The sequence below is a fragment of the Cyanistes caeruleus genome, chromosome 10 (assembly GCF_971803275.1).
Source record: "Cyanistes caeruleus chromosome 10, bCyaCae1.hap1.1, whole genome shotgun sequence".
In the NCBI taxonomy this organism is placed as follows: domain Eukaryota; kingdom Metazoa; phylum Chordata; class Aves; order Passeriformes; family Paridae; genus Cyanistes; species Cyanistes caeruleus.
Genome location: NC_141710.1, coordinates 24,081,074 through 24,097,268, shown reverse-complemented (window position 1 = coordinate 24,097,268; position 16,195 = coordinate 24,081,074). Strand labels below are relative to the sequence as shown.

At 53.7% G+C, this 16,195-nt stretch overlaps 1 protein-coding gene across 4 annotated transcripts; it reads left to right on the top strand.

The window, feature by feature from the left end:
* Positions 1–324: 324 nt before the first annotated feature.
* On the top strand, positions 325–15,733 carry TIPARP (TCDD inducible poly(ADP-ribose) polymerase). 4 transcript variants are annotated; one of them, XM_086845033.1, is made up of 8 exons: positions 422–599; positions 863–969; positions 1,061–1,408; positions 2,508–3,505; positions 11,219–11,387; positions 12,147–12,328; positions 14,586–14,861; positions 15,043–15,733. In XM_086845033.1, the coding sequence occupies exons 4-8, from the start codon at positions 2,571–2,573 to the stop codon at positions 15,488–15,490; spliced, it is 2,010 nt and encodes a 669-aa protein (XP_086701159.1). In that variant the 5' UTR covers positions 422–599; positions 863–969; positions 1,061–1,408; positions 2,508–2,570; the 3' UTR covers positions 15,491–15,733. The 4 variants fall into 4 exon arrangements, with proteins under 4 accessions (XP_086701156.1, XP_086701158.1, XP_086701159.1 ...); XM_086845032.1 differs by having other exon boundaries at positions 349–599; positions 863–1,408; XM_086845030.1 differs by lacking the exons at positions 863–969; positions 1,061–1,408 and having other exon boundaries at positions 325–599.
* Positions 15,734–16,195: the final 462 nt, after the last annotated feature.

Below are 16,195 nucleotides of genomic sequence, written 5' to 3'. Positions count from 1 at the left end.
GGGGAGCGGCTCCGGGGCGGGTCGGAGCGGCTCCGGGGCGGGGGGAGAGGCTCCGGGGCGGGGGGAGAGGCTCCGGGGCGGGGGGAGAGGCTCCGGGGCGGGTCGGAGCGGCTCCGGGGCTGGGGGAGCGGCTCCGGGGCGGGGGGAGAGGCTCCGGGGCGGGTCGGAGCGGCTCCGGGGCGGGGGGAGCGGCTCCGGGGCGGGTCGGAGCGGCTCCGGGGCGGGGGGAGCGGCTCCGGGGCGGGGGGAGCGGCTCCGGGGCGGGGGGAGAGGCTCCGGGGCGGGTCGGAGAGGCTCCGGGGCGGGTCGGAGAGGCTCCGGGGCGGGTCGCAGAGGCCGAGCCCAGCCGCGCTCCGCCCCGGCCGGCGCGGCCCGCGGAGCTCCCGCGGCAGCGCTACTTAAGCGGGCGGCTCCGGGGCGCGGGGAGCGCAGCGGGTCGGGGCGGGATGCGCGGCCGGACGCGGCCCTTGGTGCGGACACGGCGGTGCTGACCGTGCCAGGGCTCCCGGCGTGTCCCCCCCAGCAGAAAAGCGATTTCGCTCGGGAGCTGCCGTGGATTTGGGTGAGAAGGCGGAGCAGCGCCGAGGGAAGCCGCGCCGGTAGGTCCCAGCTGCGCTGCTCCGGCAGCTCCGCGGCGCTCAGGTTGTGTCTCTGGGCTGCTGGCTTTAGTGTTCCTTGTCGAGAGGTGTCTTGAGGCCGGCGGAGCGGCTGTCTTGAGCAGAGGAGGGGAGCGCGATGGGGAGCGGAGCCCCCCGGCGTGCGGGAGCATCGCTGCGGGATCGCTCCCGCTGCCGCAACGCTGAGCCCGGAGCGCCGCCAAAGCCTCATCTCATCCTCGTCCTCCTCGCTGCTTTATTTTTAGAGTCCTTGGGGGACCCGGCTCTGCTCGCTAAGGCAGTTCTGTAAAAATAGCAGCAAAACTTAAATGCTGGTCGAGTGAGGAATATAAATGTTGAAATAGCAGCAAAGGTATGGCTGGAGGAGATCAGAAGTCGCTTGCTCAGCACCTTGGCGCTGCAAGGGTTCTTGAGCCCTGGCAGATCCCCTCGCTCCTCGCCAGGGCGCTGGGACCTGGGCTGCACGGACGGGAACATCTCATTCTCTTCGGAGCCGAGGATTTTTAAACCCTTGGAGTTACCTGAAGGTGCCTTTGGTGGTTTGGAGGAATTGCCCTGGTGTCTGTGGAAGAATAACAGATACACCGATGACTTTGGGGTTAACTGCCAAACAGATACACCAGTTGCATTAAATTTATTCTAAAAATGGGAAAACTGGAGAGGCACAACTTTTTGTCTTTTTCCTGGCAATCCTGACGTGCTGTTTCCCAAGGAAGTGGAAAAGCCTTAGAAACCAATGTTCCAAAATACGGAAGACTCAGTGAGAAATTTTCCAGAGCAAATCATCAGTAGTAAGAAATTATTGCTGAATTTTCTGTTTTTTGGGGTTTTTTCTTTTGAAGTGAGGAGTAACTTCGCTCGGAATGCATTTATCCGGGAAGTAATCCTTAATGCGCTCCACTCCGAGCACCGAGCCTGCATGCGAGATTGAGGAAGGTTTAATTAAATGTAATCAAATATTACAGCATTCCTGATTAAAAGGCATAGCGCTTGCTTTTGGTGACGTACGAGACACACTGCTCATTTGTGCTTCAAATTCTGCAGCTCGCAAGCGATGTCTGTGTTCCTGAGTAACCATCACCCTTCTGCTTGTTCCCCTGCCCGGCTGTAATTCCTGCTGCCCGGCGCGGTGCTGTCCCGGGGCGGGGAGGGCTGGCAGCTCTGGGATTGCTCAGATCCCGGCGGGATTCCAGGCTGCAGTCCGTGGGAAGCTGGCCGCGGGTCTCGGCACAGCCGGCGCTTCCCGGCCGGGCTGCGGGGGATGCGGGGAGGGGATGCGGGGAGGGAGGGATGCGGGGAGGGGGGGATGCGGGGAGGGAGGGATGCGGGGAGGGATGCGGGGAGGGAGGGATGCGGGGAGGGAGGGATGCGGGGAGGGAGGGATGCGGGGAGGGAGGGATGCGGGGAGGGGGGGATGCGGGGAGGGATGCGGGGAGGGATGCGGGGACACGGGCGGATGGAATGGGAATGCGGAGCTTTGCTCCTCCGCTGCGAGAGGAAATGGTGCGGGAATGTCTGCAGCGTAGGGGGAGCAGAAATGGGCGCTGTCACGTTGGCTTTTGTGGGATAGGATGAAGCCGAGCGCTCGCGTTTGTTGAACATCCTGCCGGGGAGGAGCGCCCCCCTTTCCTGCCCACCCCCGGGGGACTGTGTGTGCGTGCCGGAGTGTCCCAGAGCCTGGATGTGCGGGGAGATGGGGAGTGTGCGTTTGGGATTCATTAGCCCGAGTTCAGCTGTTTTCATGCTTTACGTGCCTAAGGGCTACCCGCAGTCACAGCGAGGGGAGGAGTTTGCTGTTGCTGGCTCGAAATCCTCTCCAGGGGTGATCTTGTTCGTGTCAACCATGAGCAATTAGAGAGATTAACTGTCTTGTTTTCCTTTCTGCCCTAGACTGGTTCTTGGGAGGCTCTGGGACGTTTGAGAGTGATTTGGAGGGAGCAAAGTCTGTGTCCGATGGCCAGCGAGCCCCAGGCAGCGTGCGTGGTGCCCCAGGCTCCCTGCCCAGGAATGAAGTGCTCTCCTGCTGAGGACTTCTCTCCCCAGGTGAGGCTGTCTGAAAAGATCCCACCGGTGAAGCCTTGCTTCAAGAAGAAGCAGCAAGTGCAGAAGAGGCTGGACACACAAACTCTGCGGGCTCTGCGGCCGATCTTCACCAGCCTGCTGGGAGCGGGGGCCTTGGACAGGGTCTTTGTGCCCCGAGGCCAGCGAGGTGGCCATGGGGATTTATGTGAACCTGCGGTGAAAAAGACTCTGGACCTCGGTACCTCTTGCCCCCAGACAGAAAATAATGTGACTGTGCTGATGCCAACAGCTCCAGATGTGCAGGGTCAGCTGCCAGGAGCTCATCCTTCCCCCAGGCACCCTGAGCAGGACTCCCAGGCAGGAGAGCAAGGATTCTCCCCAGAAACTCCTGGAACTGCTGCTGATAATGGTAATGAATCATTCCAGGATCATCCTTTGCACCCAAGTGCTAGTGATGGTGCAGCTTGTCCTCTGTTCCCTGACAAGGTTCTGGAAGGCTACACATCTGCCTTGCTCCAGGAGAACAGCTGTCCAGTGCAATACAGCTTGACCCCAAGCAATAAATTCAGTGCTGGGATATTCCAGGATAAAAGTGAAGAAGCTTCCCTTGACCTGGTGTTTGAGCTCTTGAACCAGCTGCAGTATCACACGCACCAGGAGGATGGGATTGAAATCTGTGTGGATTTTCTCCAGGGCACTTGTGTATATGGCAGTGATTGTCCCAAGCATCACACAGTGTTACCCTATCACTGGCAGGTGAGGAGGACAGCAACCCAGAGGTGGCAAAGTGTGACCAACGATTCCCAGGAGCACCTGGAAAGGCTTTACTGCAACCCTGACAATGACAAGATCAAAGTCAAGTATCGGTAGGTAACTGAATTTACTGAATAAACTGAATTTCCCCTGCTGGGAAGGGGGAAGAAATATAAATATAATAGGATGTGCCTTTTTTCCCCTGATACTCGTATCCAAGCATGTTATAAACCCTGGGATGATGTTTCCTGATTTATATCCAACAAGTTTAACTCAACAAAAAATTCTCGTACACCTGTTAAGAATGTTATTTAGCATCTGGAATGTGTACTTGGAAGCTGGAGGACTTGGAGTGTGTGAAATAAGAAAACTTCAGCTCTGTAGGAATTCAGAGGCTGTTGTGGAATGCTGTGCTTGTTCTTGGCGTTCCTAATTAGTCTTTTCTCCCAGTTAGACAAAGTGGCAGCATGAAAGAGCCTTGGCAGCGCTGAGGCCAGGAATGACAGAGCAGTTGCTCTGTGTCAGTGCGAGCACAGCCTGCATCATTCCATCCCACACAGCTAAAGCACAGGGGAGCTCTGGGGAGAGTTATTGTTTTCTCTCTCCAGAGCTGTGTTTATTGACTCGTTTTCTAAAATTAGCCAACAGCTGTTGGCTTGATGTGGTTGTGTGACCGGTGTGGGCTCCCGCACCCCCAGAGCTAAAACTTCTTCAGCTTCTGCCCTGCAGGTTCCAGTCTGAGCAGCAGTGGGGAAGAGTGATGTTTACAGGGTGCAGACTGGTTTGGTTTTTTCTGGAGGAAGTGTGTGGTGCACATTGTGGCAGGGCAGATAAGAGAGGAGAAGTTTGCCAGGCTGGCGCAACTCCAGTTCAAAGTGACATTTGTGGAGTGAAACCTTCACACTGCCTTTGCCACCCAAACCCTTCGGGGTTCTGCTCACTGCCTCTTCTTCCTTTCAGTTCCTGAAGGAAGTATATCCCTGCTTTCTCAACATTTTATTCTCATTTATTAAGCTGAGATTTCTCATTTGGCACCAGAGACCAAATCTAGTGCTTAAAGTCAGCGTAAGTCTTTACTTTCACTGAATTTGATGTTGGATTAGACACTGAATTCAACCTTTTTCATAGACCCAAACTGGTTTGGGTTGGGAGGGTCCTTAAAGATCACCCAGTGCCACCCCCTGCCATGGCAGGGACACCTCCACTGTCCCAGCCCCAACGTCCAGCCTGGCCCTGGGCACTGCCAGGGATCCAGGGACAGCCCCAGCTTTCCTGGGAAACCTCTGCCAGGGCCTTTTTAGTGATGGCAATATCAAAATATGGATGCCCCACACTGAAAATAAAAGTCAAGTAGAATATGTAGTAGGGGACAACTATATTTTATAGAATTGTCTTGAAGAAATACGTAATTTTATAAGGGCATAGCAGATAAAAATCTGCTGAACTTTACAAGAGAGGAACTTCTATTTCCCAAGTGTTAGATACGATTTCTGAAAACAAAACAGCACAGCCAGAGCCAAGCCCATTAAATGATTTAACTTTGAGCTCTGTGCAAATGAGCAAATGGTTTCCTTTTAGAAGTTGTGTCACCAAATCCATCACTGCACATGAGCTCTGTGTCCTAAAGGATGGACTTGGGAGTGGTTTGTGGTAAAGGACACAGTGCTTGGTCATGGCTTAGTCACCCCCAGCCTGGGAAGCTGCTGTGCAGTGCCCTGTCCCCTGCACTGGGTGTGCAGGTCCCAGCCCAGAGGGATTGCTGCCTGCCTGATGCAGCTGGGGACAGGGCTGGCAGGTGTGTGCTGGGGACAGGACCTGCCCTGAGTGTGAGGGAAGGGAGAGGAGCAGCTTGGGCCCGGGACTCTGCCCAAGGAGCGAGGCACAGCCCGGGGACACAGACCTGGCCTTGCTGGGCTGAGAGGGACAGGACAAACTGCAGATTTGCTCTGGATATTGGGGAGAAATTCTTCCCTGGGAGGGTGGGGAGACCCTGGCTCTGGGGCTGCCCCTGGATCCCTGGCAGTGCCCAAGGCCAGGCTGGACAGGGCTGGGAGCACCTGGGACAGGGGAAGGAGTCCCTGCCATGGCAGGGGTGGAACTGGGTGATCTTTAAGATCCCTCCCACCCTTGGAGTATGTCAGTGAGACCTTTGGAGTGAAGCTCTATTTAAGACCAGAGCTGATTTCAAACTTTGAGTCTGATCCTCCTCAGAACTTTGACTTGCCAGGCTTGGAGGTAGGAACTCAACATTTCACTGCTCTTCATCTTCTTCTGCAGCATCACCTGGTCTGAGGAGAACCTGCTGAGGTGTGGGGAGCCCCAGCTCCCTGCTGGTCCCTGGTGCCCTGCTGGTCCCTGGTGCCCAGTGTCCCCAAGCCGTGTCCCCAAGCCGTGTCCCCTGGGATCTGTGACCGTGCCCCGCCAGCGCCGCGTCCCATGGTTACGGCATTATTTGTTAAAGCCATTAATCTGCCGTGGTCAGACGAGCTTTGCAGGCCTGTCTGCTCGTGGCAGGCAGAGCAAAAGCCTGCTCAGCACTCTGCCTGGCCAGCAAGGCTGCTGTCTGTCCTGCTCCGGGGGTGTGGCGACTGGGGACACCCCCAGGCAGCTGGGCCCTTCCAGAAAGTGTTGGCTATCAGCTCAATTAGGGAATGAGCTCTAAATTAGGGTGTTCTTCAAGGAGCTATTTATATAAACCTTCCTTCCTCTTAATTATTAAGATGAGTAATGACGGAGATAAGTTATTGAGATGAGTAATGTAAAATACACATTAAGTTGTTGCCTCTCACCTAAGGGAATGTGATCTCAGAGGAGTGGTAAACCTTGTTTAGTTACTTTGTGTAATGCAACTCCTTCAGCTACTTCTTGCAGTTTGACCTCAAACTGAGTATTTATCATAAATTACTTTCGTTTTTTCTGGATTCTTGAGTCTGCCAAGTATGTAGAGCCACATACCAAGCTATCTAAACAAAAGGGGGAACATCAACTTAACAGGTTAAAGTACTTAGGAGCACTCAGTTTTCTTCATAGATGTGAGGAGAGGCCCTGGAGAAGTTCCAGCTTGCAGCAAAGGGAGAGCAGTGCCAAGTGCTGCTTTCCAGCAGGAGATGCCCACGTTGGGATATTTTAAGATGCTCTTTGCTAAGGGGAAATACTTGGCTGAGGAGCTGAGCAGGTTTCCCCACACACACACACCTGTCCTATCATGCACACGTCGCTTTTCAAAACAGCAGCATTAGAGATTACAGGAGGATTTGTTTAAAACAACTCTGCAGTTCCTGACCCATCAGTTCCCCCTGCTTTGGCTGAAAATTCCACTCTTTCTCTTGGCAAAAAAGGGCTCCCAGCTCGCCTGACACGGCAGCTTCTTGCTGTTGCTTTGATTTCTTTCCTTTTTCTTTCTTTTTCCTGTAATTTCTGTAAGTTTTATGGAATGCTGGCTGGAAGAGAAGCCAGGATGAGGCTGCAGGGTGGCTCTGCAGTGGGATGGGTTCTGCCTGGGAGCTCTTCTCTCTCTGCACACTCCTGGTCCTTGGGTGAAATCAGCAAATGGTGACAGGGCAAGAGGAATCTCAAGCTGTCCTGGGGAGGTTCAGCTCAGGTATCAGCAGGAATTTCTCCCTGGAAAGGGTGGTCAGGCACAGGAAGGTCTGTCCAGGGAGGTTTGGAGTCCCCATCCCTGGAGGTGTCCAGGGAATGACTGGACGTGGCACTCGGTGCTCTGGGCTGGGGACGAGGTTGGACTCGGTGTTCTCGGAGGTCTTTTCCAACCTAAATGATTCTGTGACTCTGTAAATACAGAGTGTTCCTCTGGGGTTATCAGGGGGCACGTGAGGGGACTGGCAAGGAGAGGCATGGACACCCAGAAATGTTCAGGAAACTGGTTTTCCTTCATTCCTCTGTGTGTGGGATGGCTGCTTCTCTGGTGCTGACAGAATGTGCTTGACGTGTTAAAAATCATACAGAGCATGGTGGAGGCATTTCAGGCATGGAATGATGGAATCACAGAGTGCTCTGGCTTGGAAAAGCCCAGCCAGTGCCACCCTTGCCATGGCAGGGACACCTTCCCCTGTCCCAGGCTGCTGCCAGCCCTGTCCAGGACACTGCCAGGGGTGCAGGGGCAGCCTTGGTGGGCAGCAGCTGTTTGGGGAGCTCTGCAGGGCCCATCAAACAGTTAAATTTCAGAGGTTTTCTGTGTGATCCACACAGTGCCACAGTGTGTGAGATAAGGCATGTGTTAGTGATAACAGGAGATGGGAAACCAGCTGAGAGTCCCTCTGCCTGGCTTTGGGGGAGGTTCTTGGCTATTCCCTGAGTGGTTGGGAGCTGCTTTTCATTCCTCTCCAGGAGGAATGCAAGGCAGAGCCTCAAATAAAACTCCTGGGAAGCGATTTTGGAAGCGTTTGCCTCGTGCTGTGTGGGTTCCTTTCAGCTGCACTCTGCAGCACCATTCCCATGTGAAATGAAACTAATTGGCTTCAAGCTGCAGAAAAGCAGGGAGGCCCTGAGCAGAGCTGTGAGGAAGCAGCAATCAGTGCCATCCCTGCCTGCTGTCAATAAACAGATTGCAGCTTGGGGAACAGCTGGCATCTGGCTGCAGGTTGAGGTCAGGCTGTTCCTGGCAATAAAGCAGAGCTTCCCGAAACAGAGAGCAGGGGTTGCTCCCAGGTAGGGCAGCAGGCACAGGGCTGGGACAGGAGTGCCCATCCCTGAGCCAGGACAGCACAAAGCTGCTGTGACAATGATTTGCTCAGCAGGAGCGCTGATCCTGAGGTTCCTTCCTGCTGGGTACTCGGATGTGTTGAAATCAGGAGGGATTTGAGCTGAGTAATAATTGAGAATCTGGTTCTTGCAGTCACAAGAGTGCTTGTGTTTTTGGGGGGAGTTGGTTTTGGGAGGTGTGATGCGGTGCATTCATTTTTTAGGAAAAGCCTGGGATGCCGGGACAAGGGGGAATGAATTTCCAGTGCCAGAAGGCAGAGATAGGTGGGATATTGGGAAGGAATTCCTCCCTGTGGGGGTGGGGAGGCCCTGGAATAGAATTCCCAGAGCAGCTGTGGCTGTCCCTGGATCCCTGGCAGTGCCCCAGGCCAGGCTGGAGCAGCCTGGGACAGCGGGAGATGTCCCTGCCTGTGGCCCTGGGTGAGCTTTGGGCTCCCTGCCTGCAGCAGCTCTGCTTGTGCTCCTCTAAAACAGAAATAGTTTAGGTTGGAAAGGACCCCTAAAGGTCATCGAGTCCCACACCCTGCCAGGAGCATCTTCTACCGATTTAGCAATTAAACAAACAAACAAACCTCACTCAAACACGTCTTGGGGAGCAGCTGAGAGCTGGTGGAGCCCAGCAAGCCTGGACAGGGACACTGTGTTTGTTGTGCACTGCAAACACCAGGTGTAGCTGGGGTCTGAACTGGGAAACAGTGCCTGTGGGATCCTTGGGAGAGGGGAATGTGTTCAACATCCTCATTGCTGGGGAGTTCTAGAACTTACCCAAGCCTCACAGCCCAGGCTCCCCCTAACCCTTGTTCAGGCGTGGAGTGGGTTCTTGGGAAGAACAAACAACTTTTGGTACAGTCTCTTCTCCTCCAGCAGCCCTGCCTCGAGGACTTCCTGATCCAGGGCTGGGGGGGTTACTTCTATTATTATTATTGTTATTATTATTATTATTGTTATTATTATTATTATTATTACTATTATTATTACTATTATTATTACTATTATTTTCCCTGCCAGGCATTCATCTAAGCCATACACACACACTCACACATGTCTGGGCCAGCAGTTGTTTCAGCCTGACAAGCTGCCCCCCCTCGCTGTGAGGGCTCCAGAAGATTGCTTCTGCAAGCACCCCTGACACCAACTGTAAAGGCAGGGGAAAAGTCTTTCCAACCTTTAAAGAATAAACACAGGAAAAGCAGCAAAGTCGCTGGTTTTGGGTTCTTTAGTCCCCTGGGGATGGTGCCTTTAAGCTGGGAGGGAAATGTGGCTGTGGCATGTCCCCAGTGTGAGGTGTCACCTCCCAGGTGGCCCAGGGTCACCACAGAGAGCAGCAGCGTGACTTGATGAGGGGGCAAGTTCAGTAAAATCTGACCCTGACGTGCTGCCCTGGCACTGCTGCCCCTCCCTGGGGTCTGAGCTGGGGAGACTGGTGGGATCCAGGCTCAGGTGAGCTGTTTGTGCTCCTGCCCTGCTGTGGAGGTTCCTGTGTGCCTGTCACACCTTCTGCCCAGTCCTGCTTCCTGCAGAGCTGTTGATGAGCATCCCTTGGGTGTGTTCCTGGGCCTTTTCCTGCTGCTGTGCCTTTCCATCTGGCTCTCCTGTCTGAGCTCTGCTCTCAGAATTAACCTCTGTGTTGGGTGTCCAGCTCTGGCACAGGCTGTGCCTGGTGGAGTCCCCGTCCCTGGAGGGGATTGGAGCCCTGGCCATGTGGCACTTGGGGACATGGGGCAGTGCTGGGGATGGACTCCATGCTCTGAGAGGGAGACCTTTTCCAACTGAACCAAATCTGGGATTTCTCTGATCCTTGGTTTCATCCAGGAGTTTAAACTCTGTCCCCCACCCAAAGCTGGGCTCATCTCTGGGAGAGTCCTCCCCCTGCAGCTTCAGCCAGGAGCACAAACAAGATGAAATCTCTCAGCTTTGGTGTCTCCAGGAAGCATCAGTGCCTGCCTGGGCTGCTGCAGTCTCTGAGCTCCGTGTGGCTCCCCCAGCCCCGAGAACAAAACCTTCTCCTGCCCCTCTGAAGCCCCTGAGCTCCGGGGGCCCTCGGGGTTCTTACTGCTGCAGAGAGGAACTGGTTTAGTCAGAGAGAGAAGCTCACCAGTTTCAGCATGGCAGGGTGAGCCGTGCTGTGTCTCACAGCTGTTCTGGGAGCAGTTTTCACATCCTGCTCGGCCCCTGCTGCTCGCAGCGTTTCTGTTTTCTGTGAACCTGTTTGCGGTAACTCGCCACACGCCCCCAACTCGCAGAGCAGCTGCAAACCACACGGCTTTTCAGAGCACCTACAAAACAGATTTCTCTGCTCATCCATTTGTACATAACATCTGTTTGTCTTGCTGAAGGGAAGGAGCCCGGGGGATTCACGCATTAGGCTGAAGTTCTTTAGAAGGATGGAAGGGAGAGCCTAAATATTCTTATTTTGGCTGCACTCATCTGAAAAAAATCTATCGGTGTTATAACTTGCCAGTCGAGGAACCTGCTCACTCCAGTGTCCTGGAAAGTTTACACCTTTCTGTTGTTTCTTCCATTTAGGGAACAGAGAAAATGCAACTTATTTGTGGGGTCACGTTCTGCTGTTGAGAGCTCGTGGAGTTTTATCTTGAATTGTGCTGTACCACAGCACCAAATTTGGGTTGTGTGCCCTCTTCTTCTGAGAGTTCAATGTGTTCATTCTCTCTGTGCAAATAGTTCCACTGAACTGCTTTATTTTATAAACAGAGGCTTTTATTTGGTGAGGAGAAATTCTTCAGAAATCTCTGTTCTCACCTCTCGAGTCTCTGCAGGACCTTTCACAAGGGCACTTTCACAAGGGGAATGGCTTTCAACTGCCAGAGGGCAATGGATGGGGTGTTGGGAAGGAATTGTTCCCTGGGAGGGTGGCCAGAGCAGCTGGATGGTTCCCTGGCAGTGTCCCTGGACAGGGCTGGGATCCCCTGGGACAGGGGAAGGTGTCCCTGCCATGGCAGGGGTGGCACTGGATGGGCTTCACCCAAACCATTCTGGGATTCTACACCTCTGCTGGCTTTGAGTTTTTGTCCCTCTGTGCTGAAAACCGTGTGTTTAATGGGATACAAAAGGTGAGAATTGTCTGTTTCTCCCATTCTTCCCAGGGGCCAGGAGTTCTGGGTGGATCTGAACCTCATGAAATTATACGAAAGCGCAGAGTTCGACCAAATGCGGCGCCTGTCCACAGCCTCCTGCCCCAGCTCCAGCTCCAGCTGCTACACGGTGTGGAAGTACTTCTGCAGGGACCACTTTGGCTGGAGAGAGTACTCTGAGGTATGGCCCCTTCCCTCTCCTGCTCCTGCTCTGGAGCCAGCACGCTGTAAATCCACCCATGCTCAGCCTGCTTCCTCTCTGACACTCAGGGAGGGGATCTGGAGTTCCTGTGGGGATGAGGAGAGTCAGGGCTGAACTGAGCAAGCAATAAAGGGACAGCTCTGCTGGCTTGTGCTTCTGAGATCCAGACTTGAATCACCCTGAGAACATCAGGGCTGGCCACACTGTCCCACTGGGGAGCAAAGCTGGCAATGCCAAGGAAGCCTCTCTGGAGCCTCGTTTGTTTTTATGTCAGTGGCACAGCTTCTGCAGCCTTCAGAACACCTCCTCTATTTACCCTGGCAGTTTTAAATTGATTTCCCTGTCCCCAGAGCTCTGCTGAGCTGGGACACGCACTGCCAGACCTGTGGGTTGGGCATGGCTGAGGTTTGGAATGAAACCTCCTCAGTGCTGGCAGTCCCAGGAATAATTGCTGAGTGTAGGAACTGGAGAGAGTTGGGCAGAAACACCACAAATAACACAGTGAGGGTGCTTGAGCTGCGAGGAGAACTGCAAGGCCTGGCTTTGTGCAGTGTAGAGCAGGAATGTGAATTTTGGAGTGTGTGGTTTCTCATGTGTGCATTTCCCTTCCCCATTTCCCCTGTTTCCCCCTCCATTTCTCCCCTCATTTTTCCTGTTTCTCCCCCCTGTTTCTCCCCCTTGTTTCTCCCCCATTTCCCCTGGTTTTTCTCCTGTTTTCCCCCCATTTTCCCCCTCCAGCCCGTGGTGAGGCTGATCGAGGAGGCGAGCTGCCGCGGGCTGCGCGAGGTGCGCTTCGTCACCTGGCACAACCAGTACATCCTCAACATCAGGGATGGCTTCCAGCAGAACTCCTGCTTCCGCAGGGAGATCAAGAGGAGGCCCCTGCTGCGCTCCTGCGTGCTGCTCACGCCCTTCCTGCAGTAGGTATCCCTGGGAATGGGCAATTCCAGGTGCTCTTCCTGCAGCAGGAATCCCGGGAAATGCGCAATTCCCACCACTCTCCGCGCCGGGCTGCACGGGGGACTTGTGTTCCTTGGTGTTGGGTGGGAAATGGGAACCAGAATCCAAACTCTGGGTCATGCTGGCAGCTCCTGCCCCTTTCCAAAGTGACATTTATCTGAGGAGCTCCCTGTTTAAATGTGTGATGTACCTTGTGGATGTTGGAACATCCCAAATTCCTGCCCGTTTTCCAGCATCCCGGGCTGTGGGAGGTGTCCCTGCCTTGGCAGGGGGTGGCACTGGATGGGCTTGGAGGTCCTGGCAGCCCAGAAATGCTGCTTTAGTGGCCTCTGAGTGCAGTCACAGCCTTCACACGTGGGCTGGGAGGTGTTTTTAGATTGGGTTTTACAGGAAGGAAACCCCAGGTTAGCAGAAAGAAACTGGAGGATGCCAGTAAAAAACAGAGTGCACTCGCTGCTTAGAGCAGTCCTGGTTCTCATCCTAATGAAAAATGAGGCTTTCAGGGCTGCTCCTCCTCGTGTTTTGCTGCCTGGGACTATTTCACCACAGTGATCTCCTGAAATGATGCAATTCCCAATTAATTCCCTGCTAATTTTGCTGGACCTTGAGGGCTCTCCACTCGTGAGGGATTGACCAGAACTGTCTGTGCCAGCTACCAAAGTTACAAACTAAACTCTGAGATTCTGTTCTGCACCAAACCTCATTCTGATTTTATTTATCCAAAGACCTTGTAAAGCTCACTTAAAAACACGAAATCTTGGCAAGAACAAGTGTGTTTTAAATATTTATGGGATCTATCCTTCAGGAGTCAGTGTTGCCTCCACTTCCCACATGATGCTACTTGAGAATTGTTCTTTCCCTCACCTCCCACCTGCTTAAATCTGTTCTAAAATTGGAAAAGAATCCTTGAATAGGAATGAAAAATGTTGACTTTTTAATGGCTTCCCCTGTAGAATAAATAATAGAAATATTTTACACCAGTCAGAAGAACCAAACAGAGTACACCAAAGGATTGCAGGATTTTTACTGGATTTGATGTCTTCCTCATTAATCCATGATTTACTGGCAATCTCTGCTTGCTCAGCCTTCCACTCCTGTGTGAGTGATGAGGCCCTACAGGAATATTTTTTTACCCACTTGCCCATCAAAGAGGAAAACCAAATTAAAAGCAAATGCACGCTTTGGTATTTGATTGCTATTTTAATAGGAATTTGTAGAACAAATTTCTGGGTTTCTGCCCAACTGTTAGTGACCAGGGAGAAGAGCTTTGAGTCAAATCCATGTAAATGAAGGGAATCCTGGCCTTGGCCTGGAGCAGGAGGGAGCAGCCAGTGAACACTCTCAGAGTGTTTCTGCCCTGAAAAGTGGGAGGCTGTCACAGCTTGCCATGTGTTGATTTAAAAATAGACCTTTCCCCACTAAACTTCCCCCTCCCAATGCTTTTCCTTGGATTTGATTTGGTTTCTGGCCATCTGTGGGGTTTGGGGAGCAGCCCCACCCTGGGTGTCAGCAGCCAGTGGCTCTCTCCTGCTGCCTGCTCCGGGGCACTGCGGGGTTGGCAGCTTTTCCTAGAGAAATACTTTGGGAAAATCCTCCTTGCTGGACTTTGGAGCTCGCTCCTGGCAGCTGCAGGAGCTGTGCTGGTGTGAGCCAGGGCCCTGCAGGCGCCCCATGCTCCCAGTGCTCCCCTTGGTGCACGAGGGAGACTCCAGGGAGCAAGGATTTACTCAGCTGAGTAAGGGCTGCTCACCCAGGTGGGATCAGGGGAACATAAATCACAAAGGCCACTTAGCTCAGCTCAGGAGTGGGAGGATTCCAAGAGCTGCAGGTGGGTAAGAGTGGGGTCCTGCTGGTCTTTTCCAAGGGTTTCTTCCTGGAGCTTCTTGGCCACAGCTCCCTCCCCCAGCCCTGCCTGTTCTCCAGGCACCATTCCCAGAGCAGGGGCAGGAAAGTAACCAGCTGCAAATGCAAATCCACATCTGGCTGTGGAAATGGTGCTAGGAGTATTCCTGGCTTGGGAAGGGGCCTTGAATCCCACCCAGTGCCACCCCCTGCCCAGGCAGACACATCCCAGCGTCCCAGGGTGCTCCAAGCCCTGTCTGAGTGGCTTTGGACACTTCCACGGTAATCAGAGGCTTTTCAGCCCTGCTGGGGATGAACTGGAGGTGCCTGGAGGCTGCTGAGGGTGTCTGAGCACAACCTTTGTCCATCCCCCAGGACCCTGGGCGGCAGCTCCGCCGTGCCCTCCCCGTGCTCCGAGCCCGCCTCCGCACACCACTTGTCCCCAGCTGCTGTCACCTCTCCCAGCTTCTACCCCGAGACCTGGATTGGAATGGATCCAGCTCAGGACTTCATCCAAGTGCCTGTTCTGAAGGAAGACAAAAGCTATAGAACCATTTATAACCTGTTCCACAAGACTGTGCCAGAGACCAAATACAAGATTTTGAAAATCCTGCGAGTGCAGAACCAGTTCCTTTGGGAGAAGTATAAAAGGTAAGAGAAGGCAATTGCAGTTCTTTAATAATGGATATTCCTAGAGGAGGAATTTTCTGAGAGAGATTTGTATCTCCTCTCACAGCTCAGCTCTTCCAGAGGGTGATACCGTGATGAAAACAGCTTTTCCCCGGCTGACCTGCAGCAAATACTCACCTTCAGTTCCCATTTTCTGTTCCAGGAAAAAGGAATACATGTCCAAGAAGATGTGTGGGCTGGACAGGATCATGAACGAGCGGCACCTGTTCCATGGCACATCCCAGGACGTGGTGGACGGGATCTGCAAGCACAACTTCGACCCTCGGGTGTGCGGCAAGCACGCCACCATGTTCGGCCAGGGCAGCTACTTTGCCAGGAAGGCCAGCTACTCACACAACTTCTCCAAACGCTCCCCCAAGGGCGTGCACTTCATGTTCCTGGCCAAGGTGCTCACGGGCAGGTACACGGTGGGCAACCACACCATGAGGAGGCCTCCGCCCGTGGAGCCCGGCAGCATCACCAGCGACCTCTACGACTCCTGCGTGGACAATTACTTCGAGCCCCAGATCTTCGTCATCTTCAACGATGACCAGAGCTACCCCTATTTTATTATCCAGTATGAAGAGGTGAGCAGCACTGTCTCCATCTGACAGCCTGTGCTGCTCCCTGCCACAAACCTGGCTGCAGTTTGTGTGGGGGAAGTTCAATCTGGACGCTTCCTGCCTGCTGCAATGACTCGGAAGAAAGGAAATTTGAAGTGACCAACTGTGTGCTTGCTGGTTGATTCCCTATGTGGAAATTGTACATATTTTTCCATTGTTTATAGTTGAAAATTTGTGCCTTTTGTTATAAAACACTGTTTATTTATGTCAGTAAATGTTCATGTTTCAGAAGGTGGCTGTGGGTGTCTTTTCGGTGGCGTTCTGTGCCTGTCACGCCCTGTCAGTGACGGGGGTGACAGTGAAGGGTGAGGTCACCTCTGCCGTGGTCACTGCTGTGCCTGGGATTTGTCATGAGACAGCCTGTTCTGGACAGTGGGATAAAGGTGCCCCAGAGGCTGGGAGGAAGGAACAGCTTGAGCAGGAGCTGATTTGGGAGCTGGGCAGAAGGGCAGGAGCTGTTCCTGGAGGAGACTGAAGTGGCAGCAGCCCCAAGTGCTGTGGGAACAGCCAGAGAGTTCCCCCTTCCCTCAGGGGCTGGGCTGGGGGGCACCCACAGGGACCCAGCTCTGCTCTGCCCCTGCCTGGGGCTGTGCTGGTGATTCTGGGGCTGTCCAGCTGATCACAGAATAACCCTGGAGTGGGATCTCACCACAGAATAAATAACCCTGGAGTGGGAAATGTTCCCTGGCCCTT